The sequence below is a fragment of the Mycetomoellerius zeteki genome, unplaced genomic scaffold, assembly GCF_001594055.1.
Source record: "Mycetomoellerius zeteki isolate Tzet28-1 unplaced genomic scaffold, Tzet1.0 scaffold93, whole genome shotgun sequence".
NCBI lineage: Eukaryota > Metazoa > Arthropoda > Insecta > Hymenoptera > Formicidae > Mycetomoellerius > Mycetomoellerius zeteki.
The window spans coordinates 1101190-1126864 of record NW_017257968.1 but is presented as its reverse complement, the minus strand read 5'-3'; the positions used below and the strand labels follow the sequence as shown (position 1 = coordinate 1126864).

At 38.5% G+C, this 25675-nt stretch overlaps 2 protein-coding genes across 8 annotated transcripts in view; one reads left to right on the top strand and one right to left on the bottom strand.

Moving 5' to 3' along the window:
- The window catches only part of LOC108730523 (phytanoyl-CoA dioxygenase, peroxisomal), a 57653-nt gene that overhangs the window by 29196 nt on the left and 2782 nt on the right, over positions 1-25675 (top strand). Inside the window, exon 1 of one of the 7 annotated variants that reach the window (XM_018460284.1) lies at positions 6579-6737. The exons of the other annotated variants lie outside the window; for them this stretch is intronic. The gene's annotated coding sequence lies outside the window, so the exon portion shown is untranslated. Of the gene's footprint in view, positions 1-6578; positions 6738-25675 lie in introns of those variants that run through there. 7 annotated transcript variants of the gene reach the window in all.
- LOC108730522 (beta-3 adrenergic receptor) lies at positions 62-24764 on the bottom strand. Its single transcript, XM_018460276.1, has 10 exons — positions 24671-24764; positions 6077-6329; positions 5081-5277; positions 3576-3713; positions 2864-3170; positions 2066-2314; positions 1657-1888; positions 1172-1411; positions 554-834; positions 62-331 (listed from the first exon to the last, which is right to left on the bottom strand). Exons 2-10 carry the CDS (start codon positions 6170-6172, stop codon positions 62-64), a joined length of 2010 nt encoding a protein of 669 aa, XP_018315778.1. The 5' UTR covers positions 6173-6329; positions 24671-24764.

Genomic DNA, 25675 nt, shown 5'->3' with positions numbered 1-25675 from the left:
GCACACACACATGACACACACAACGAATTATTTAAAAGAAAATACATTTAAGAGATAGGCTTTAAGAGGAGGGAGTTAGAAGTGGCCTCAGTTGCGCAGCCTCCTCGGAAACTTCGGGATCGCGGTCACTGATTTTCGACTTTTGTCGCGAAGGTCTCGTCTGCGAGTCTTCCTCTTTCGTCCTATCAGGATTGTCGTCTTGATCGTTTCTTTCTGCCTTGGTTTCAATTTCTTCAACACTGCTCCAACTGCTTTCACTCTCGCTAAACTCTCTTTTCTTCATATTACCATTCATCCTTTCCTTCTCTCTTTCATTCTGTTCGCCAGTCTCCTACAGTCGAGTAATTAATTGTGTTTTTAAAGTTAGAATTGAATTGTGTGAATGATGTATTAAAGAATACAAAGCGATGATTATTTAACCCTTCCACATTATGATCGCTATTAAAATTGTCGATAATCGTTAAATAATTATTTAAGATAATTATTTAAAATAATTGCACAACTGTATAAAATTAACAGTATTGATCGTTTTCGAATTCATTTCATCACTTACTATAGTGAGAGATTTAAGCAGCGTGGTAGTTGTTGTCGTGGCTGTAGTTGTATCCGTGGTATCGCTGCTTTCGCTGTTATTGTTCGGCCTCATTGTAGTTGACAATGCGCCTTCTTCTAAATTCTTGCCGCGTACGTATCGTATACGTGAGGACCAGCCATCCGTGTTCGCCTTCGCATTACCCTTGCCGTACTTTGGAACCACGCCGGTGGTCCATACGCTCGCATCGCTACTTCCCGTGCTGCTCTCGCTTCCGGTGCTGCAGTGTCGCCATCGACGTTCTGTGCACGTGCGATAAATGAGATATCTCTTAAATAAGGTCAAATATTAATCTGGTTAGAAGTAACTCAGTTACTTCGACGATCTATTCATTTGCAAATCTCTATATGAAACTAACGGTGAACACGTTGAGCGACGTTACACGTTGAGCTTATTTAATGTCTTTTTGCTTATAAAGAGGATATTATGCCAAACTGCGAGAATTTAGATGGAAGAGAAAATGAGAATTCGCGTCAGAAACGTGAACTAGAGGCGTGATAAGTTTTAAAAGTCGCGATTTTATTTCAGAATTGCAAATGCGATGGATGCACACACTACAAATGTTAACATGTGACATACTTTCGCACGGCGGTGGATTAATATTGGAATTGAGGGATTTTCTCAGAAGGGGGCTGCCTCCGTCTTGGCTCTCCTCGCTGTACGCGCGCGTTATGAGGATCCTCGGGCTCCTCTTCGGGGTCTCGCACATAGCTATGGAGCATTCCGCACCCAAATCCGCCCCAATAAAGTCGCTCCGATAATGGGGACCCATCAGACTGGCGGCACTCGCGCTCGCCCTCACCAATTTGCTCGGTTCACCTTAGCGCGCCATGATGAAAGGATGACGCTTATATCAGTGTCGAAACGTTTATCCATCAAGGATCAAGAGGGTTTACAAAGATTTGATTCATTTCACTAGAGGTCTTTCTTTTTTATAGAGACATTCGCGTTAAAGTGCGAGGACCTCAAACACCGGTTTTTAGTTGCAAACTAATTGTAAGAGGAACTAAAAACTATTTGGATTTTATCTTGGTAAAGTAATATCAGCCGCAGGGAACACGTACCTGATTCAGCGGTCGGCACTCTGAGAGTGTTACACGAGACAGCGGGTTGTAATCTGCCGCGCTGGAACCCCAGGTTATTGCTTTCAAAACTACCCCCAGTTCTGCACGAGCCAAGAGCCAATAATGCCTCGCTCAACCTTCGCTGTAGAGGAGGGAATGGGAAGAAGGAAGTGTTTCCACTGCCGGAAGGTCTCCTAGATCCCGCGACGCTCGGTGTTCTCGCTTGTATCTCCTAAAACAGATTTACAATTGCTCTCATGTTGTTATATACGTACATACGAGTATACGAACATATAATAGGACATAAGAGCAATAATAACCGTAAACTGTAAATTACTACTGTCCTTCGCTTCGCTCGACGCACAAGCACCCCTTCACGAGCGTTCATTTTTCTCGCGTTTCAAATTACCTGCTGTAATTCCGACTTAGTTGCCTTTTTCCGCCAGTAGTTCTGCACAGACCGTCGCAGGGTCTGCGATTTCAAACCGTAAAGAAGGCCGTTGATGGGTGGTGAGCACGCGAGGAGGAGCGACGCTAAAGAGGCCAGCTTAGGATGTGCGTGAAGACGGTGCTGATTACCGGCGCCGCAAGCTTCCCAGAGGATAAATCCGCAATACGGAAAATACAGTAGGTACAAAGAGCCGACCAGTTGCATCACCTGAAAAGTTGTCGTTTGCAAAACTGAGACAAGAATTGACAACAACCGTTTGAACACAGCGCGAAGCTATTTATCTTTATAGCAATCAAAACGTGTATCGATTCACTAATAAATCAAACTTTAACTAATTATATTAGAAAATTGCCGAATCGAGTCCTCGAATAGAAATTAAACGGCAGTCCATAATCACGAGACGCTGCGAGCGAGGAAGTTTTGGTACTTCGTCGATGCCTCCCAGCGTGGCGTCTATCGATTTAACTTGCTAATTCCGGGGCAGAAAATTAAATTACAAATTAGTCTTGAACTACGGGTGCTTTTCATTAGCTTTATTAGCTTAAATCAAGTAACTTAACCAATTAAGCCTTAAAGGCTAAATTGGTTAGATATTCTTATTAAAGACTTGATTTTGACCGCAGAATCAAGTTATATCGTAAAGATATTTTGATACACGTCAGTAGAATATTTTTTTATATTCATGTCCAATGTTGCATTTTTAAAATTCTTTAAAAAATGTTTACATTTTTAAAATTTAAAACCGTCTGTACAAACCGTGCTGGCAGCGCTGTGAAAACGCGGCGGTCCGCCGGCGGAGGGTGCGGTGACGGTTGGCACGAAAAATGGATTTCTCTGATGGGTGATGGTCACTTGGGCGCTCAGGGTGACCTCGTAGATCGCACTGGCGATACGATGTCGATGGTACCGTGCTATACCCAATACGCGTAAATTGCAGACCGTCACGAGGACAGCCGGCAGTCCCAGGCCCAGGATGGCATAAATGGCGCCGTAGAGCGCCGCGGCGGATCCCCAAGTGCCGTTCCCGAAATCCGGGGCGCAGCAACCCAATTCTTTGTTATAGCTGATCGATACGGGATAAGAGAGTATTGACTTAGAAATGATCACGCGATTGAAAGTAAATGAAAAAACAGACGGGTTTGTTTTTGAAACAGACTATTTGTATTATTACAATCGGTTTTGTTAAACTTAACTAATTCGCCGCTGATAAAAGCTTCTCTCTAAATGAGAATTCTTGCGGGCACGTGTCGCGAGAAGCTGGCGCGGAAATTATCTCACAGTGAGAGTCTTTATGCGACGCAAATCAACTTACTTTGGCGAAGGGATAGAACACAAAGTAAATCGAATTTCGTTTATTATGCGAGGAAATGCAGCAATTGCGAGGCAATGCCGTAAAACGCGCAAGCAAGCGCTGCGGAATGCTGGTTCATTGGTGTGGTGGTTAATGGCATAACACGTATATACAAACCTATAAGGTGGCACCAGACCCGAGAACGGTGGCAAACACAGGAGTAGAGCGCCTGTCCAAGAAGCAGCCAGCCCGACGACTACGCGACGCGGAGAGACCAAGGCAGCGTAGTGCAACGGTGCAGCGATCGCGTAATACCTGCAGAGAGTAATTGCGAGGCATGGCTGGCGAAAACGAAATATAATTCAGATGCCAATGTGGGATGGTCGTTTCATACTCGATCGAACGTCTAACGATTTCGAATGAACTCGTTAGTCCTGGCTTGTCACTTAATCAAATTAAATATTATAATACGCTCGGTAATATACGTAAGACGTGAACGATGTTATCGCTGGATAACCAGTGCTTTCGAAAAAAATTGATAAATCTTTTCAATAAAGCAACGCTTTCCACGATGAGAAAATTCACAGGAGATCCAGAAAGTGAAAAACGAGGTGGTAGTAAATCTGTTTAAACTGCTGAATAAAATATTCCATGGTCGATTGAGCTACGGTCGAGTCTGACTTTTTGCAGAGAATAAAACGGAAAAGAAGTTTTTTGTATTCTCTCGAGCGCACTTCTTCCATATTTTCTTAAAAGGATTCGCGCGATGCAATGAAATTCACAGAGATTCGTGTACAGAAAGATAAATACGAAATCTTTATAAGATTTTCGAAACCGCTCTCAAAAGTATTTGAGTATAAGACATATTTACATCAAATAAATGAAATTATTTCAGTTGACGCATTCTAAATTGGCCGTACATTTAAAAAATTGCGTAGCTGTTACGGTGCAAGTTACGGTGAAAGGATGAGCAACAAGTAGAGATGGAACGAACATCTCGAGTCAACTGACAGCTACGATACTATTTGAGCTCGTGGAATCCTTATTTGACATCCTACATCGCATATTTCAGTGTCTTTTGTGTCAGCTGAAACCGAGGTCTCGTTCATCTTTCGATGTCATATATCAAGATTGAACTCGATTTTTATCGGAAAATTTCACAAGAGGAACCTCTCTTAGATTCTTCGTCGATTTACTCAAGCGACAAGGACGTTCTTCCTTTTATCGGTGTGAAATTCTATTTAATGGCATTTTAGTGTAATTGGAAATGTGCACATTGTCTATACTTTGAAAAAAAAAAAATTCTCCGAGTAATTAACCAGTATGTAGTATTGCAAGAATAATTTTATCAAATCGTTATGTATTAAATATATGTATTTTGATCGGAAATACGTGGGATATATTATTTTCTAATTGCACAAAAGCGAGAATTTTAAATATGAATCATATATAAAACGTGATTTTACACGTGATTGATCTGAACGTAATGATTAACAGATATCTCTTTGTGTGTACCTCATTTACTTGACGCATCATTTATTGAGAAGTTAACCGCGTTGCTCGCTTCTACGAGCAATAAATTAAGCGGGAAACTGATACTGATCTTCATTCATCAGAAGTTCATCAGTCTTCAATTCCGGATATTGAATAACGATATTAGAAAGAGAATATGTAAGATTCACCTGTCGCAGTTTAATCCGGTGACGGTCCAAAGGGCAACCGGATGTAACAGCGCCAGTAGAAATCCGTAAAGGACGCACCACGTACCAGTAAGCGGCCACGAGCCGGTTGCAAAGATCAGCAGTATCAAGCACACCGCCGCTTCCACGGCGCCCAAATGGAGCAGCAGTAAAGTGTTTGCCGTTTGCTGCTGCTGCGTCTGTGGACATTGTGGTGTGACTCGTTGAAATGTCAATTCTGCCATGTTATCGCGAATTTCAATGCCCGGCGAGATTTTGTAATTTAAACTTTTAATAGACTAATATATGACAATTTTTTTACGCGTTATATGCGCGCGGACCGCACACCCTGTTTGCTCTATCATTTAAGATTCTCAAGAGTCTCAATCATCTAAAAGTTTCATTCTCTCTCTCTCTCTCTCTCTCTCTCTCTCTCGGGATGAGAGTATTCAATGATATTTCAGAAACTTGAAAGCAGGTAGAAACAAATAAGTAAATCTGCGCTGCCGTTTGTTGTAAAAAGAGATTATAATTTGCATCTTTATCTCGATAAATAAATCGTCTGAGTAAATAAGCTTCCTCGAGCGTACCATGCGTGCGTACATATTTTTCAAAGAGTTTATTTTTTTCTCTTTCTCTTTTTGAAACTCGTAGTTGCAGTCCAGATATGCTTTTAACGGATTTAATATCATGAACTCTCTGACCGAAATACCAGGAAAGTTCAACTAATTTACATTCAAGAGAGCAGTCTACACGTGTCTCCCGAATTTGTAGCATTTCTGACACGAGTGATTGCAATAATATTGCTGAAATAAATCATGCGTTCGCGGGCAGCTTCGAAATTATTTACATATTGCATTTGACTGAATGCCATCCTGATTCGTGGAAAAAACGTTAAAGACATAATCAGAAAAGAGAGATATGAAAACAGAAATAGAAGAGAATAGAGAAAAATTTCATGAATATTATTAATATTAAAGATATTTCGTTATTGTTCACCTGTTTACCAAGACCGAGAACGACAAGGAGAATGTAACCATTCAGGAGAAGACCCAAAGTTGACACGAGAGGTACGCCGAAGGCCCAAGGGCCCATTCCTCCTCTTCCTCCCTGTGCTTTATTTATTTTCTTTTTTTATGTTCGGGATTTCTTCCTAAGTGAAAGAAGAATCTAATTCAAGTGAATTTATCGACTTCGTTGGGTCTCCGGCTCCTCTTGTGCGATATCATAACGGCGATTCTGACTGAAAAATCTAAAAGTCATACATATTTTTAATTAATATAAATTATCCTATAACACATAATTTACTTAAATTTCCTTTGAACACAAGGAACATAAAGCCTGCTGTAAAACCGTTTGTGCCACTTGGTCATTATCTCAGTCGCTTCATTCTATCAGAAAAATAACTTGCATATCATATGAAGCGATATCAAGCGAACTTCATATTTACGGCAGGCACATAGTAAACGATGTTATCTTCAGCGGTACGCTTCAACTCACCTGTCATTAGCATTGTAATATATATAGATATCGACATGTAATGCAAGTTAAATTAGATAGTCAAGGACGAACATGCAAAAGGTCACATATTGTAGTTGAATGTTCAACGATTCGTATGCAGTTATGGTGACGTTGATCCTAATCTTTCGATTTCAAAGAAGTAGATATAAACTGGATTTCTATGCAAGAACAATCTTACAACTTTTATGCATTTTAAATTTATTAAAAAGAAACAATCTTTCCGTTTCATGATAGTATAATGTAAAATAAGTAAAATATTTTCAAGGTAAATGGTTGAACAAGTATTTAAATCTTTCGATGCAAGGAATTTACACTTTGTCGCACGATTTTTTCTTTTTATAAACGAGTTGCAGAATTATTTGGTTGCATAGGTAATATTATCATATTAATTATAAATTAGAGCACGTTTAATATGACACGCTTTTTGATCTGAAATAAAAGGAAGTTTCTCATGACTCGCATCATCTATTCTATTGTTACGCGACGTATTCGAAAATGCGTACTTTCTGCCACATATTGTTTTGCGGATCGTAGCGACAAGCAGCTGCCGGGTGACATAATTTGATTTTGACGGTGCCGCGGCAGTTCCATTATCGACCATTAGCGTATCTTCCAGTAGACGCACGTCGATACGATTTGCGAGATGCGGCTGCTGGAATTCCTAGCTAGCCTATCGTCTCGCGACGAAGGGAAAAGACGACCTCGTTCACTGTTATTGAATTTTACAGCGTCGACTATTAATAGTCGCTCGGCTACAATTTCAGTCGGTATCCAAACCATAATTAAAACATCATGGTATACACATTGACGAAATTGTCCAGTCCAAGCCCGTTGAATCAGATTAGACTTTCTTAAACATCTTTCTAAAATTAACTATAATTTACGACTGTTGATTCAGTTAAATAAACCTTTTGCGCCAATATTGTGTAACATTAAACTCGCACTTGACATTTATAAACTTCACCTTTCGTTGATTGCTTCAACTTGTTTCGAAATAGTAATGCAGTAATTTGTCTGCATAACTAGTAGCGGAACGCAAATAATTCCATTAAAACCCTAAATTCCGATAAAATCTTATCGTCATAAACCACCGTCCTTTCGAACGCAACACATTCTATCCCGCAAATATGGTGAACGGAGAATTTCATTCAGAATTCCTCCACGCGTTCCCATGTACGTAATTGCACGCGTTACATAGATATTTACAAGAATTTATCGAATATTTGCTATCGATTGTATTTCCTGTATTACATCGTACGTTCTAATATATAAACCATATAATATACAAATACTTTGACCTAATATAGCAATAATGCGAAGTCAGAGCAGGCATTTCAAATCAAATATTTCAATAGAGCATAGAAATCAAAATGAAAATCTCATTGAAAAAAACGACGGTAAAAGAAAATTTTTTTTTTTCATTTCAGGCGGCTTCTTAATAGATTATACCGAGTTAAGAGGCGAGATTATATTTTTATCTGTAGAAAGTTCTATATCGATTTTTTAATAAATTACCTAAGAGTGCAGACCTTACATCTTTATTAGAAACGCCCGTTTTAATTTTTAATCCATGTTTCGTGCTTCTTTTTCATTTGCGTCTTTATTCATCATCAGCAATTTATTATTATAGTTTAGATATAATGTTCTTAAACGATCAAAAAAGAGCTATTATTGCGTAACATAACATGATTATTTTTATAAATCGTTTTAGGATTGTTTTATGCTATTTTACTAATTATAAGAAGATTCCTCTTGTCGTGAAACCATTAGTCCGCTCAATTAACCGCACAAAATTGAAAATTTAGGAACGTTAAAAACTGAAATGCTATTAATAGATGTGTTCGTGCAGCACGCGTCGACATACATTCTGAACTCTAAATTAGCGATCAAATTTTAATTTGTCGGTCAATTTGACGTGGAACGATTTGGAAGTTTCTCCCATTTATGATTAATGAGTGTGGAGCAATCCGTGAGAGATATACACGACGGAATAATAAATCTCTGCAAATGCATAATCGCGTGTTATTTAGTGATCGCGTCCCCTGCATTTTATTATCGAGCACGAGCGCTTCCCCAAGTCTTGGGTTATATAAAACGCAATTTACCGCGTATTCGTTTATGGGATTTATACGGTATAAACGACACGACGGTACTTTGCGAAATGGAAACAGTAACTGTTCGTCTTCAGGGCAACGACGGACGTATCGAAGCAGATAATCGCGTTTCACGGGGCATTTGTAAAGGATATATTTGAATAAGATTAAAGAAACGGTTCTTTTTACGATGTCAGCGCAGGTATGCTGAAACAATCGATGCCGACCTTTCGTTCTTTTATCCATTTTCGCTCGATTTCTCTGCGAAACCACCTGTATTCCATTATCACGCAAGCCGCAGGTACACGTGTATCAACATTACCGTTCGACCTTCCTCCTATTCTTTTTTTCGTGCCCCACTGGCCGCGAATTTTGTACGAAAATCTCTCATATTCATGATGTGCACGCGAGACTGCCGTGAGTTCGTCATGTTGCCATTAATCCTGACTTGTCGTTTCATGATAAATTATCTCTCCCCTTCGTCTATATTTATACAACGACGACGATAATAACATTTTTCTATCTTCATTTGCATCTCCAATTATCCACGCTATTACGAAGCTTTTTCGAAAGCCGAAGCTTGTCTTTCGTTCGACACGCGCGTCGCGTTGTGAGACATGTAAGAACTTTCCTGAATTATTTGAAGACTGATTGGTTCCGCCGAATGAGTTTGCCGATTGCTAAAGTCGAGTATATATAGAGTGGTGGCTCCGGCTAACTTGTTGCGCTTGTGGTTTGTGCAAACGAGACATGGGTATAGTCTTGGGGACCGTTTCTTGCGAGGATTTGAACTACAGAGCCCTCAGGGAACTATCATTTATCGCTAGGTACTTGTTGCACGATACTCTTCGCACGTCGTGCTGAAGTCGTAGAAGGATCCCACGGCCAATCGATAATTCAAAAGCACTTGCACATCTGGGAATTCCCCGTAAGCGATTCGTTTTATTATCTATGGTTTAACTTTCGCAAAAACGAAGAAAATGCGAAGCATTAATTTGCGTGTCTATATATTCTCCCTCATAAAATAACAGAAAATATAATTAATATCCTTTCTCAGTCGTGTTAATATATGACACGACTTATGATATGATTTGTAATACAATTTACTTATCAAATTAAACTCAGATAGTTTCATGTTATAGCGGTTTCATATTATCTAAATTTAATCATAATTGCGAAGGTTTAATGGTTCTTCGATAACGAGCATGTACGTACGCCGAAGCGTGTCCCAATTCAGTTGACCGTATGGTTCGATACACATTTCCGCGGTAGAAGATGGTAAACCACGACGGGAACGTGGCACATGGTACATGGATAGAGCTCGATGGAGAGTTCGTTACATCCGAGAGAAACTGTGTTCTATTCCGTCATCGAAAGCGGAAACTTCTGTTGGGCAAGAGTGTCGGCAGGATATTGATATACACAGACAGTAGATGACTCGATATAACACGAGCAGAGACCTATTAGGAAAGAGAAAATAGACGAAGCTCTGATTTGCTAATTAGATTTACAGACAGCAGTTAGTTCGCTACGATTACTAATAATAGCATTTCTCTTATCAGATTTTCATTCTTTTTTTCCGTATACGAACAAATCAAATATATAATTTATGTTTAACGTCAAAATAATACCTTTTGATATTTTTTGTACATAATTTATACCGTTGTAATCATTGATAACAATTATTACAAGAAGCTTTATTTTACAATGAAAAGATTAATATAAAGAAAATTGCGTAATAATTGAAAATCATTTATATAAATTGTGTTTATTGAGAATTGTCTTTACCTATATTTTTTCACAATAATATCACAAATAGAGTATGCCCAACGTTATTAATTGCTGTATCGCTTAATTGAAGAGATGTACATGTGAGTGCTGAAGAGATGACAAAATGACCTACGTTCCTTTCTGTTAATTCGTAAGCTCGTTATATTAATTGACGATGATTCCGCTTCAACTGAGTCTCTTTCGAAAATAGAAGTGACATCGGGAAAAATTTTGCTGTCTAGACATGTGTGGAAGTTTGTTCGTGAATTCGCGGCAAGAGCAGAATTTTCTAGGGAAATAAGTAATAATTAGCTGCTTTCCAAACTTTCTACCAGTCGTACTGATTCAGCGGTGAATAATGGAAAATTATAGTTTATCGCGCATCACGATAGATTGGAAATTTTTAGAAGGAATGAATTTCGCTAATTACACGGGCGATATATCGCAAAATACATCATTTATGATAGAATTATTTTGTCTTCAGCGCAAGATACGTCAATTATTCTGCGCAAATATATTCGAGAAGAAATGAATTAAAATGGAAATTTTATGAAAAAAGATATAGGTATATTATTTTAAAACAGAAATTTTTGTGATATCTTATTTTATCTTTTTTGTACGATATAGCACCACATGATATTCTTTTTTCGTTAAATTGAATCCATTGTGTTTTTGGCAACTGTTGCTTCATATTTAATTTTAACCAGAGTGATCATATCTTTATGTGTTCGTCGACGCAATGGTTGTTCGCGAGAACAAAGTGCAATTTACCTGGTACGCTATATTGGTATAAGTTGAGAAGAAACGGTGACTCTCTTTGTTCGCATACAAGCAACTTTTTTATTAGATGGCTAAGGCAATAGGACTTCTTTTGTAACGCACATGATTCACGATTCTACCGCCATTGCTTCGTTCGGAAATAACGATCAATTGTCTCTAGTAAATGTTTGAAGGCGAATAGACATTCTGTATCATGCGATTGAATTAGAAATCTTTTAAAAGGTGGAAGCAAAAATAAATCCCGATAATAATTACAGAATACGAGCGATAGCAAAGAGGATATAAAGAATGATATATCCCTCCGTGACTGCCAGTATTATCCTACTGCAAATAGGCGTTCACCGTTTGTCAATCGATCTACTATATATCCACGCCTCCTCTTGTGCCCCTTTTCTCTTCTAGAAGTGCTCTTCCTTCCGACCTTTGTGGCAAACTATTACTTCACTGAAGTGGAGCACTTCGTAGCGTGGTTGTGTGCGCTCTTCATTTTGCTCCATTTTGCGTCTGCGAGGAGCGCGATAGCGAAAAGATGAAGATTAAGATACCGAAGGACGCGCTCCAATAAACCATAGCGGATGGATATATGTTAGGTACCTATCGTGAATATCACACATCGATTTCATCTGATAAAATAGATGAGCATAAAAATTGACACTCCAATAAAATTGACATTCGCAGTTTAATATTTTATTTTACTTACAACACGGAAACGCTTGTATTGTTTATTGATATAAACCTCATTATATTATTATTTCACGTTAAATAACCCCAAGAGATTGCACCGGAGAGGATGTCCTCATTCGATCCAATGATTATTTTAGAAGAGTGGACTCTTCATTTTCGTCTTTATTGTCCCAAAGGTAGCAGATCAAGAAACAGTCGGCCTCGCGATCGGTAGACTGAGGACGATAATGGGAGAAACGTGAAATCCTGGGTAAATATCCCGTGGACACGGTATCCCTTTGCGGAGCCATTGGTACGACCTATCACATAATGCGCTTTCGCCAATTCAAGTATGTCACGGAAAAGGGAGAGCGAACAATAAGCCACCACTTGGAACTAATTTTTCACCCCTTTCACGTTCTACAGAATAAATTAGAGGATAGGATCGCTATCCTCTCCAATTTCGACATATATCTCGGCCGAGAGTGGCATTATAATATAGAATGTCACGTCAGTTAGCGTCAGCCAGCTTCGTTAATGGATTTTAATTAATATCGTTTGCCGAGCAGCTGCACGAACGTCCCTTTTGTGTCTATGCCTAATTACAAGAGGTTCCACTGGCCCTGTTGACCCCACGGATGTTCCGTAAATAATAAAACAAGTCCTTGGACACGAAAATGTTCGATCGACAACCGACCTTCAAAAGCTCACGGAATTATTCAGGAAGCATGATACAAATAAATCTCCATAAATACGGCACAGTTCGATCGTTGGCCGCTTATCATCTTTTATGTAAGGACGATATATCGGAAGGAAACTACTAAAGGGAGAGCGAGGCAGGAAGAAAAGTCCGACGGAAAAAAGAAATCTTTTTAGATTAGAGCGATCGAAACTTTGAAGATGATAACGATTATATCTTCTTACGAAGATGGAGTTTTTTCTGTTTCCCTTCCGTTTCTCGAAGGAAATGTAATTTTAATCTCAAAATCGAAAATTTTTGTGATTACGGTTATCCGACATTTATGTTCGACATAATTCTGTGGAAATTTTCGTGTCCGCGAAACACGACCGGTTTGTGAAATAGAGCATATGCCTGTTCTTGGGGGAAAAAAAAAAAAAAAAGGTCATGCACTTTGTGTGACCTTGAGACAGACCCTCTCAACCTCTCAGTCGAAGGCTTTAAGCACCGCGATCGATCAGTCTTTCGGAATAATTTGGTAATAAGTGATACTACGAAAGAAAAATGAGAGAAATATTCTGGAAGACTCATTGGGTGATCAATTGAAAAGAGCGTTAGATTTACAGGGAAAAACTGATAAAAATTCGACCGTTCGTTTTCGTGGATTGTCGAACAATCCAAAAGATTGAAGAGATTTAAATTCAAAACAGATATCTCTGGAATTGTCTGCCGGAAATGGCGACAGGAAATCGCCTCTGCTTCCGACGACGTAAGTAGTTTCTGAAATCTAAAATCACTTTAGAACCCGACCGAATAGACAGTAAGGTGTAGAGTGAGTCTTCGTAAAAATAAATGCCCTTGCAAAAGGACACAGTGGGAGGGTTGCAAAGATTGGTATCTTTTCGTTTGTGACAGGCGCGTCTTTATTGGTTTCGATGCGCGCGTGCTTTCAGGCGTACATGTGCAGATAATGTCGATAATACTCGTACATACGAACGTACTGATTTGCTTGGATGCCCATTAAAGTTTTCGAACTGATGTGAGACCATTATACTCTTGGAGTATCTATTCGCTTACTTCGCCACGTTGAAGGATTATTTCAAAATTATGCAAATTCCATCGGGAATTAGATAAGAGATAAAGAGATTATAATTTGAAGAGCGCTGGAATCTCGAGCGCCACGGCGAAGATGCCATTTGCAGTTAATATCATCATGTATTATGAGGTCTTACCAAATTCAATGCGTAATGCCTCATTAAAGCTAGCATTTAAGCCAGATTAAAATTTTAAAGGAAGTCTGTTTATAAGCTTGTGCCACATCGAGGGTTTTAAAAACTAAATTGCTATGGAGACTGTTATTATGATCGTCCCTTTATCATCTCGGCATGATGGATGATCGCCGAAGGTTATGAATGATTCTCACACTAAGTATTTGAAATTTTCAAAAGCATTTTTCCATATTTTCGCTGAGAGAAAGAATTTAAATATTAATCTTTAATCGGATAAGGAGGATTTCAAAGGTCCAGAGAGCATTATTTTTGTGATAACTTTTTTGTTTCTTCAAATGTTTTGTATGTATGGCGTTAAATTTTTTGACTCATTTGACAAATTTACCAAGCAAATTGATTTTTGCGTTTTCTAATATTGAAATTTACATTTTACTTCAAAATTTATGTGAAGAATAATAGGAATCTCGAAAACCCAAACTGCCTGATTACGTAATTAATATCTACTTTCTGTCCAGTTGAGGATTAAACTGAACGATTGTAAATCCCAGAAATTTTTAGAAATGATAATCTTTTTTTTTTCGTACAAATAATGCTTGTTTTGAATTTCTGGTATTCAGCAATTGGACTTATAGCATTTTCCTTTGAATCGATATAAAAACTTGGATTGACGTATCGTTATTATCAATGGCATCAAGTCCTCATTTCAGTAACGGACCGAAGATATTGGTGTGGCGTGTTATAAATTCAGAGGTCGCGGCTATATAGAATGTCGTCCGGATACTCGGACAACTTTCGTCCTATTAAAAATGATCGTTACGACCCAGAAAACTTCCTGATCTAGCGCCAGTTTGTAAAACGAGGATAATAGTCTGATGGTTTCTTCGGTTTCTCCGACTCTTCTTTTATATCGTTCGAGAATTTCTCGCATTCGTTCGCTCGTAAAAATCGATGTTATTTTTAAGAGTAATCGTGGCATAGTTTGCAAACGACACGAATTCGATTCTTTATTATCTTTGTACACGCATTTCGGCTCGCTCTTTTCGATCTGCTTCTCGTCTCTCTCGCCGATAGTTCACCTCTTCAAAATGCAAATGCAAGCATGTCTCCGTACCTTCGACTTTATGAAGCACAATTAACTCTTGTGAGATAAAGCAAAACTTTAAACCTGATTGGCCGCGATCTTAATTTTTGTGATACTTAACAAGTTACTGAATGTGCGATAAAAAGTTAATTCGACAAGAGAGTCAGATCGCGTAAAAGGTAGGTAGGCGATAGGAAAATTTTGTCATTTCGAAGCCGAAAGCCGATGGGTGTTAAACGAGAGACATCAGGATATTGAAATACCTCTTTGTCTGCGAGACGAGGCTGTCGATAATCGATTTCTATGGTCGTGATTTCATCGAACAACGTATTAACATGCTTTAATTGGCAGCTGTAGTTTGTAGATTCTTGTATTTTACACACAATCACACGTAAACGGTGGTTTATCTTAGCGAGAATTATTCCCGATGCGTTAATTAATTGCTTGTCTTCGTATCGCCCGTAATAAACGATTGGAAGATTATTTCACTCCGTGTAATTTAGCAAAAGGAATGTTCTCATTGTATAATGTTCTTTACATCGTGCATCCAGGCTGCATGCATCGATATTCTTAGACGTTTTTATCTACAATTACAATGAAATATGTTTTGTTGAATTTTTGTTCTGACGAATTCGTCCGAATTGTTTGTCAGAAATAAGTAATTATAATAAATACATATTCTGACAAAATAAATCAATCTTGTAATTTCAAAGTTTGAAATTTTAAGATCTTAGTGTCGCAACTACACAAGATGGATGACATCGATTCATATACTTTTTGAAAAGTCTATTATTAATTTACTTGTGAGTCGAAGAACTGACTAAAGAAGTGAATAAAGTGTTCGTTTCGAGAGAAAGAAATGGAGAATATCATTTCTTAACTAATCTTCTCCCATTTATTACGAGATATATTTTAGCTATGATAAATTTTTTCCTCACACACAAACACAAACACACACACACACACACACACACACACACACACACACACACACACACACACATCTTCTGTTTTCAAATTAAACTAATTTTTCAATATCTATTTTAAAAAGTAATAATACGAATTTGAACGGAGAAACAAACTATGAACGACAAACTTGTTCTGACGAGTTTCGTGTGACATCTGACTAACTGTACTCATACAGCGTAACCGCTCACATAGAAAATGTTTTTGTTTGTTTGTTTTGGCTTTTGACGTATTCATCAGAGCACGCATTCACTGTAATCATAGCTTGAACCAAGTAGACAATTGAAGAGTTTGTTGCAACAATGGGACTAACCCACAACGTAGTTGAATGTGATATTGGTATTTTTCTCATCACTTTAACTTCAGAGTTTATTTACAAAATGTATTTCTACAAAATGTGGATTAGCTCACTGTTGCAGAAAGTCCTTTAATTATTATCCGCCGTAAGTATTATCCTAATATTTTGTGGTAAAACACGATGTAATTTATCGCTGATATCCTTGTACTTCATGCTGTTAGATCTTGGCAAGATTTTTAAACGCGAAACGTGCTCGTTGCCGCCTTCCTTGGATTTCTCTCTTTCAGATATGATAATGAGAAAGTCGAACGGAGATTCAGCCACGGTAATAACCCCGACGACAAATTACGCGTTTGTCCCGCACCCAGTTTTGCACCCTCTCTCGCTGTTTATCATCCCTCTAACCCGTGCTCTTTTTATCGGCAGGATCAAGCCGAAAATGACGAATCGAACGATCCTTAACGAGGGGCATTTCACTCTCGAGTCACGGTGCGAATCGGTGCATTTAAGAAACGAAGTCAGCGCGAATCAACGAGCGTAAATAGCAAAAATAGTGCGAGTAATCAGTAGAAATCAGTGAAAATAAGGAGCGAGTCAAACCGAGTCAGCGAGAGTCGAGCAACGTTATTTGTTCGTTTCGAGAGTGAAATGTTCCTCGAGCCTTAACGAGACTATAACGGAGACGAATGGAGGCCGCGAGCGCTTTTCCCTCAGACTGGGAAAAACTTTCGTCTCGTTCATACGTCTATTTTAACAAGTGCTATATGTGTTGACAGAACGTTCGCAGCTTCGTATGGATACGAATAAACGTCGCGATATATTACACGAATGTGGATTCATCCAGGAAAAAGCGAGTTGTACGCTACTTGATTCTGTCAAGCACGGGTGAAATTAAAAATTTGTGACATTTGATTTACGTCGGTGGCCTCGGATTCGCAAATCATTGCGAATGTTCTCCACTTAAAATGTTTTCGCGTTTAAATTAGCACATAGCGTAAAACAATTTAATGTATTTTACGCATATTTAACTGACATGCTTTAAAACGAAAAAAGTGTGTATACACAAATATATATTTATTTGACACATTCGCTGAAAGAAATATCATTAAAATTTTCGATATATCAGAAACAGTTAAAAGCAAGACGGATGATAATACGGACATAGGAAGAATTTCCTTGAGTTCCCGGGGAGAAACATAGACATAAAACAGGAGGTAGAGGAAAGATATTGTCATCCCGAGATTCTGTGAGAGGACCCATCTTAAACTTAGATTTTTATTGTATTTTTTATGTAAAAGCTGTTTCGTGTCCATTTATTATTGCCTATAACGTGATCTGAGTTTTGTATAATGTTATGCAATGATAACGAATGCTTCGGATATCGCGAGTGAATCACAATGCTCGAACAAGCGAGGGGAATAGAAATGAGACGAATAAAGTGAACGAGATACAGAGGAATACTTAAAGAAAAACGTGCGAGTTTTCCTTCCACCAAATGTCACCGTGATATCAGTAAACTCTGGTTATGTTCTAATAAAATGTGACAGTGTTTAATAATACATGAAATCTCAAGGATTTTACTCGTGTTTTTCTATTTTTATATTTTTAAAACCCATGAAGTTCCTTCTCGTAGTTAATCACGTTGAGGTAACGTTTTATCCAGAAGGTAAGAAAGAAGTTGGACAATCGAATATTCAGTCTGACAATTGCGAAATGATGTTTTTATTTTTTACGATTGAGGATGTAGTCCACTTGATGTTACAAATGTTTGATTGACCACACACAGAAGAAAGAATATTATTAATTGATCAAAGAATGCTTCAAATATTTGTAGCATCAAATAGATCGTAATAGCTGCGTTTGTGCTACTGCTATTTTATCTTTATTTTTTTATCACTCAGTAGACGTAAAACAAGAATAAGATAACGCAGTAACATTGATAACGAACGCAGTCATTGAGAGACGTTTTCTGCGACTGCTGCATTCTCTTTATTATGATGTTTTGATGACGACTGCTATTGCAATCACGGAATTTCTCAAGTAACCATTGGATTATGATCATTCGAGAATTGTACGGATAGCTGCGTTCTTTCGCTTGTCATTTGGCAGCAGCACTCTCCGCGAGGAAATCAGATGTTTCGTTGAATAATAAAAGAGTTGCCACGTGTTCCTGTCAATCCACGAACATCCTAATGTATTCGTGTTGCTACTTGCCACGGGTATTGGACGATCGATAATGTATATTTCGTTCTACGTGAAATGCAGCATTCGTGCTTGTAAGGGCCGGAGGAATATTGCAATTACAAAGTAGGTACCGACCGCGTAATGTTCCATGTATCTGTTTCTACCTCGTATTTCGTATTACAGTAAGCCCGTTTGCACAGGTGCCGGCTGTAGATTCCCGCACCACAGGTGCTCGAGGGATTTCGGGGGAACCTTTTCAAAACTCAATTCTCAGTTTCCATTTATTTGCAATAATTGCGTTTGTCCCAGGACATTAAACTGACATGTACTATTTAACTTTTACACGGCAGTAGAATATTATTCGTCAAAATAATGCGAGGAGGAACGTATTCGTTTTAAAAGAATTATGACGACGGAGTCATAGGCAATTAACGTGAATAAACTAGTTAAGATTCATGAAGGTAGTACTCTTTCTACGCTCAAAATACTTCTATTTTGTGAGTAAAACAAACAATGTAGGAATGATTTTCTCTAGTTTATCATTCAGTAGACAGTTAATGACAATCGGTCGTTATATAGACTTAGCAATGGCAATTTAACTTCGAATAACCAATTCACTAACTACACAAAACATATATTGAAATAGACGTACGAAATGTACAGGCGTATCTTTAGCGAAATTTAATCGAAGATCATCTCTTGTTCACTTATAATGTCATTTTGTAATTTTTCAAACTTGATATTGCTACGACAAAATTACAATTTTTAGTGCACAAATTTGTTACGAAATATTTCTTGTATCGATCTTTGTCATACGAAATTCTTGAATAAGGAACAGCATCCTCCGCATCTTCTATCCTTCCACTTCTCGTTATTCTAGTCTTAAATGACGAGCTTAAATGATGAGCTTCAGTTTGCATGACCTAACAAGCCATATTGATCTGGAATATCGAATTGAAACTGGACGGGACAACTGACATATCGATTCCACAGCATGTCCTAGTTTCGTCAAGTCGACTGTAAAGGATACGTCGCTTTTCGTGTTCTTTTCGACTTGCTTTTATACCGTTTGTCTTGAGTGGTCGCACTCAATGGACTCACTCAGATTTCAATTGATTGGAGAAAGAAGGATTTCTATATAGGAAATTCGGAGGGATCCAGTAGAACGACTGGACGATATGTGACTCCGGAAAGCATTCCCCACGTGCATCGACCACGAAGACCTTGGCATGCTTCTTCCAAGGTACATCGACGTATCGCCGCGATTTCTTCGTAGCACGCATTGACCTGATAATAACAGCGCGAGATTTTCTCAGAAAGTTTTCTTCGTTAAATACAGATACATTTTGTAGATAAATGCTTAATGCGTGCAAATGTAATGACTACTTAAGTACCAAGTCATGTAAATGTATTAATGACCTCTGGCCTGGTTTACGAAGCGTAACTTTTAAATACCCTTTAATGATGTATACTAATATACTTTAAGAATATGTAAGTAATTGACGTGTAAGAAGAAGAAAATGCGAACGGCTGATTTTCGAATAATTCAGCGGAGTTATTAAACGTGTGTTCCATCCTGAACTGTTTGTAACATGTCCTATCTTAAAATAACGCATTCCATGATATTGCAACTGAAAGTTCGTTATGACATACGCATCTCGAATGGATCTTTGCGGTTTGAAGCGCGAAATGGGATTTTGGATGGATAAATTCGTCTTAAAGCTTGGAGATCGTGATGTGAGTCAGTGTGCGAGTTATTTGTCGAATCACGCGACTGTTTGTAGAAGAAACTCACATGTGCTCGGTGAAATACGCAGAGGAAACTGCTTCGAAAACGTCGGTCATCCGGGAAAAATACACGGGAGACCTTTCCCTAACGTTAATATTTCAATCATTTCTAAGTATATTACGCGACGGGATAAGATCTTATCTGCACGTTAATATCTTGATAGGCCAATTATAATATTATTCTGCATTATTCTATATCTCGGAAATAGAAGGAGAATGTCACGACACCCACGATCCATTTACTAATATTGATTAAGCGGCTCCCCGCATCTGCTAGTGACTGCAGAGTTATTGCCACAACTGACCGTCCGACTCCTCGGGGATCCGGTACATCTGCAACTCTTCTTTAATATACTACCTATTTCACGGGGCCGTAAGGAAAACAAATTCGAAGGTGTTAAATTCGGAGTTGGAATCAGCTGCTCGTGCATCACGTTGCTACTGTAAGGGCGGGAGCACAGTCTTGCATAACATATGATGCATAAAAAAATGAATCAATGAAAGTCCCTGCATTTCTCTTCTTTCCATGAAATAAAAGATGTTGATTGATTGATTTTCTTATGTCGTATGTGTTATACAAGAATTTGTGCTTCTATCCTAAGAAGATTGAGAGGGTGTGTAATAAAAACACGCGGCGAATGCAGAAGATCACTCGTGCGATGTGTACCTTTCATTATCTAATTCTAAGAGGATTATCTACTTCACGCAATAAATATCTCACAGATCTGATGATAAACGCTTTACAGACGTTTAAACGTGTTTAGCGTAATGTAAAGTTTTATTCATGGTATTTTACGTTTTGCCGGCGATCAAAGAAGGAATTTATATCGGTTGAAATATTCCGAGCGTAACGGTGTAGTGCCGTAGAAAGTCAACACGACAAAGCTGCCTCATCGCTAACAACTTTTGCTAGCGTGATGCGAGAGTAGCGCGGATTCAGAATACGGTTTATTGAAAGCAAGTTCCTTTATCTGCACACATATAAATGTAGAAAGAAAAGCTGCGTATTTCTACGAAGGAGAGAAATATTGTAAGATTTGTATTATGTCGCTTTACGAGGCAATCGATGATATTCCTTGAAAGCGTATTCCGAGAGCGAAAGAATATACCTTTTAATATTTTTCAACAATAAATGGATATTGTATCCTCGAACGTATCCTCGGGCGATTTACAAACGAGCCGTCACGAAGTACAAAATATATTGTGTCATAAAGTGAAATACGAAGAGGGGGAGATGGGATACGGGATCGCATTTTTGCATACAAATCGAAATTTTTTTTTAATCAGGACTTAGAGGAATTTCCTATTTAAAAAAAAATTGATCTCTCGCGTTTTCCGCTAACGACTCGGAGCGCGCAACAGAGCGATCGTTTCCGGCGGCGAAGTGGAGGTGAAGTTGTAGACTTGCAGAGAGGAAATGTCCGTCTGTGAATAATACGGAGAGATTTTTCTTGCAGGCTTTAGCACGACGGCGTGTCTAGCCGAGCAGTGTTCCTTCATCAAACGAAGGTGCCTGCGAGTCTAGCCAAGTAGTCCCGTTCTACATGCTGGCCAAGTGGCGTACATAATACGCTCTCCTCTTGTCGACAATAAACCTTCCTAAGTTCGCTAAACTGCACCACGTTGGCTTTCTTGAACAGAAAGAGCTTTGCAAGGGCTCGCAGCACCACTTTTCAAACTAATTAAGCGCGAAAGCCATAGACGTCACTCAAGTTTTGAAATGGTCTTAAACTAAAGATGCCGTGAACCGATCAAAGACATTTAGCATTGTATTAGCATCTTAAGGTATTGCTTAAAACAATAAAAGCTTGATTAATTAAGAACGGATTATGAATATCGACCTATGTTTCTTTTAGAGTGACATGACTATGGATCGCGTGAATAGAAACAGATGCAGGATACAGAATGCATTCCAACTTGAAATTTAATTATTCAGCGCTTTATATGATTGCGTTAGGCTCCTCCACAGTTAATTGCAATCGCGATGGTAATTTCAATCTCGTGCAATATTTCTCGATCCTTATACTACACGCGTTCCGGTTTATCTCGCGCTCGTGAGACCATTATTACTTAACATCTTATAGAGAATGTAAGATGTTTCGTGTTACCTGTATAATATCTTCTTCCCATTAGATATAATTGTTACCAAGGTTGCCTAACGAGGCGCCGCTAATCAAGCACGGTAATTTAATGGACTGAAATCTTGACTCTGGTTCTCGATGAGCCAGTAGAATAAGCTGCGGAAAACACATATTTCTATCGAAACTTGAGTTTCGCGTATTATATTTCACAATACGTCAAAGAGAGGCTAACGAGATCCTAAAGTAATTATAAGACGAGGTGACTAAGATAAAAGTACAAGAAAATTTAGAAGTTATAATGGAAAAAGCATATTATGAGGAATGAGGAATTTTTTTACGTAAATTCATATATCTTTCTTTTTATCAACTTTTTGTATCTTGATATATGCATATCTATAAGTAATATTGCATAGTTGTATTTCGCACTTTATCATTTAATAAAAAAACGTTTAAGAGAGAGTGGAGAATGTGATTTGGATTGTAAACATTAATGGAGGAAAGTGTTGAATATTGTTTCAATCGGGTTGCGAATTTATGAAGCGCGAAAAATTTGCATTAACAAGCGAATGGAAATGTGTTTTCGAAATTAATCAAAAACGCAATCGTTGCTTCGATAAAATGCATAATGCGTAATAACATTTTGTATGTATTGCAGAGCATAACGAAATCAATCGAGAACATCGAGAGATCCTATAATTATATATCGTACGATTAATCATTGCGTGATTATCGCGATGCTAATCCTCTACCAATCATATACATATTTGTCGTAAAAAGTCGTAAATACGAGGTGGAACGCATGTTGTTCGTACGGACCGACATTTATCTCGATTCGTGACATTTACAACAAAATCGGATGAGTTGTCACGCGAGTTCGCACCGAGTGGGATTAGAATTTTCGCACGCCAGGGAGAATATAGTTATTGCGCCACGTACAGAGGAAAAAAAAGAGGTCGCGCATTTGCGTAGACAAAAGGCTGGTTACGTCCGCGGAAATTCCATGCATAAAGACAACGAACGGGTGAAAAAGAGAAAGAGATAAAGAGAGGAGAGACAAGTGTCTTTATATCCCCCGCGAGAAAGGTCGATTCTGACTCGCTTGCGGAAGGTTATAGACCTTGCTGCTTCATTATTAACGCGATGTATATCGATTTTGTCTGCCTGCCTCCGTAAACTCGATTCTATTCTCGCAGATATACGCATGGACGATTCCACCGCCGAGAGTCTCCCTCGAGGAGAACTTTCGCCGTTCCGAGGCGATTTGAGAAATTAATCATCATGTCGCGCTTAAGGAGCAACATCGACGGCGTGGAGCTTTCGTTTCCGCAAATAGGATTTCCTCTGCGTGACTGCGGTGAATGAAATTTTTATCAAAGCCGAAATGGATGGCGAACAAAACAGCGCGAGAGACATGCTTCGTCGAGTGGAAACTGTTAAATTGCGTACTAATTTTTATCGCGAGCGGGTGCGAAATATATCGACCTCTTGTATTCTGGAGTATTGTAGGAGCTATTGTAAGAGAAACTTATTGTTCGCGTTAACGTATATTAATCTGTATGCACCGTAGGCTTTCGCTAAAAATACGTCCCTAGGGCGAGCGTCGAAGTGGTTCGCGATGCGTTAATATATTCCGCCTCTGCCGTGTCATTGAATTAAATTTTTGCAAAATAAACTGTCGAGTTAATAGACGTCGATCGGAAAGAGCAGATAAGATTCTCCTGTCTTTGTAAAAGCCATTTATTTTTAAAACGGCACAAGTCTAACGCGGCATTTCCATTTTATCATGATTTTAAAAATTGAGTTATAATTATTTCAGAATAGATAACTCGTTACCCATAATAAACAGAATCAAGGTCGTTCTACCATGTCATTTGTATAACTGATGATTAATCCTCCTTGAGAATTTGATGTATGAACGAGTTAAAAAAATTAATCTGGCAAGTTCTGTGTGTGGCAATTTTCAACAAGATACCCATTAAACATAAATATAACTGCCACATAACACATAAATATACATATTTAACCCATATGCTCTAAAAAATATCAAGATGGACTTAACACCATACGATGTCTATATAATTCTTACTTATTAACACCAACATGATGTGGACTTAACACCATAAATTTGAAATTCACATCATGATGGTGTTAATATTAACACCGACACGGTGAGAATTATATATCTGGGTAGCAAGCTGACATGTTTTGACATCAACTTGCTACCTGAGTAGATACCGCATGGTGTGACATCTGCACACCGATACTTTTTAAAGTGTATTATATGATAATTATGATATTTGCGGTGCTTGTTGGATAAAAAATGTGTGAAAATAGCTGTCTAAATTAAATGTCATTATTGATTACATTTTGAAATACAAATTTTTTTCTTATTTACTCCCTTTTTACTCGTTTTGATTCTTTCAATCTTAAATTATTAAAATAAAGACTTTTCGAGCTTACCTGACAAAGTATCCATCCCAAAATCCGTTTCGGGGATAAATTCAACTGACTTTCATGTTTGTATCTTTGTCGGTAAGATATTGAGGAGCCAGAAGACAACGATGCAGATCTTTCTGTCAACTTAATAATGTAGATCCCACACAGTGGAATATTGTCTAGCGCTAAAACTACAATTCGGAATTGATTAAATCGCGTCGCAAGGTATTTCGATGTTCGCATGGATTGACGAGATAACTAGTCGGGATTATTCGGCTTTCAGTGAGAGAACTGGAGAGAACTCTCGAATCTGCGCGCGCGAATGAACGACGATGAGCGAGGGTCGTCGCCGTTTGGCCGGGAAGACCGACCACCCCGATGTATATCCTTCTCTTTGATGCCACGTGCTAAAGTCGACGGGTAAAGGGAGCGAGGGAGCGAGGAAATGGTTAAGAGCAACCACGTCGGCGCGTCGTGACGCTTCATCGACGCGCGCAATCGGTGCTTCCGGGGTGCAAGAATTGTGGTTTCGCTCTCAGATCGACAGCTCTCTCGCGAATCATTTACCCGTCATTTTGAAATGAAAATAATTGACGTAATCCAGCGAATTCGAACTGTAAAATAAATTCTCTTCTCTTTTCAGAATGCTATATCCGTTGTATTCTCTGCACTCCCTTCTGACGTTGATGATTGCCATTCCAAAATAATAAATAGCTTGTGTTATCGAATTAATATTCTACATTGATTTTGCAAATAGTTTACTAATGACATTGTAAGTTCTTTTCGATTGATCGTTGCATTATTTGCTTATCAAGGATTTTTCGCATGAATGCTCCTCAGTAATCCGCGTGTAATTCGTACAAACAGATACAAACAGATAATTATTCGCAGACGGGTTGTACTTGCAAATGGAGTGTAAAGATTTAATGGATCGGTTATTGGATTTTGCATGAACATGCATCCGGGAACATGACAGCGTGTAATCTGTTCCGACAGGTATAAGTACGTGAATTGAGTCGAGTGCACAAT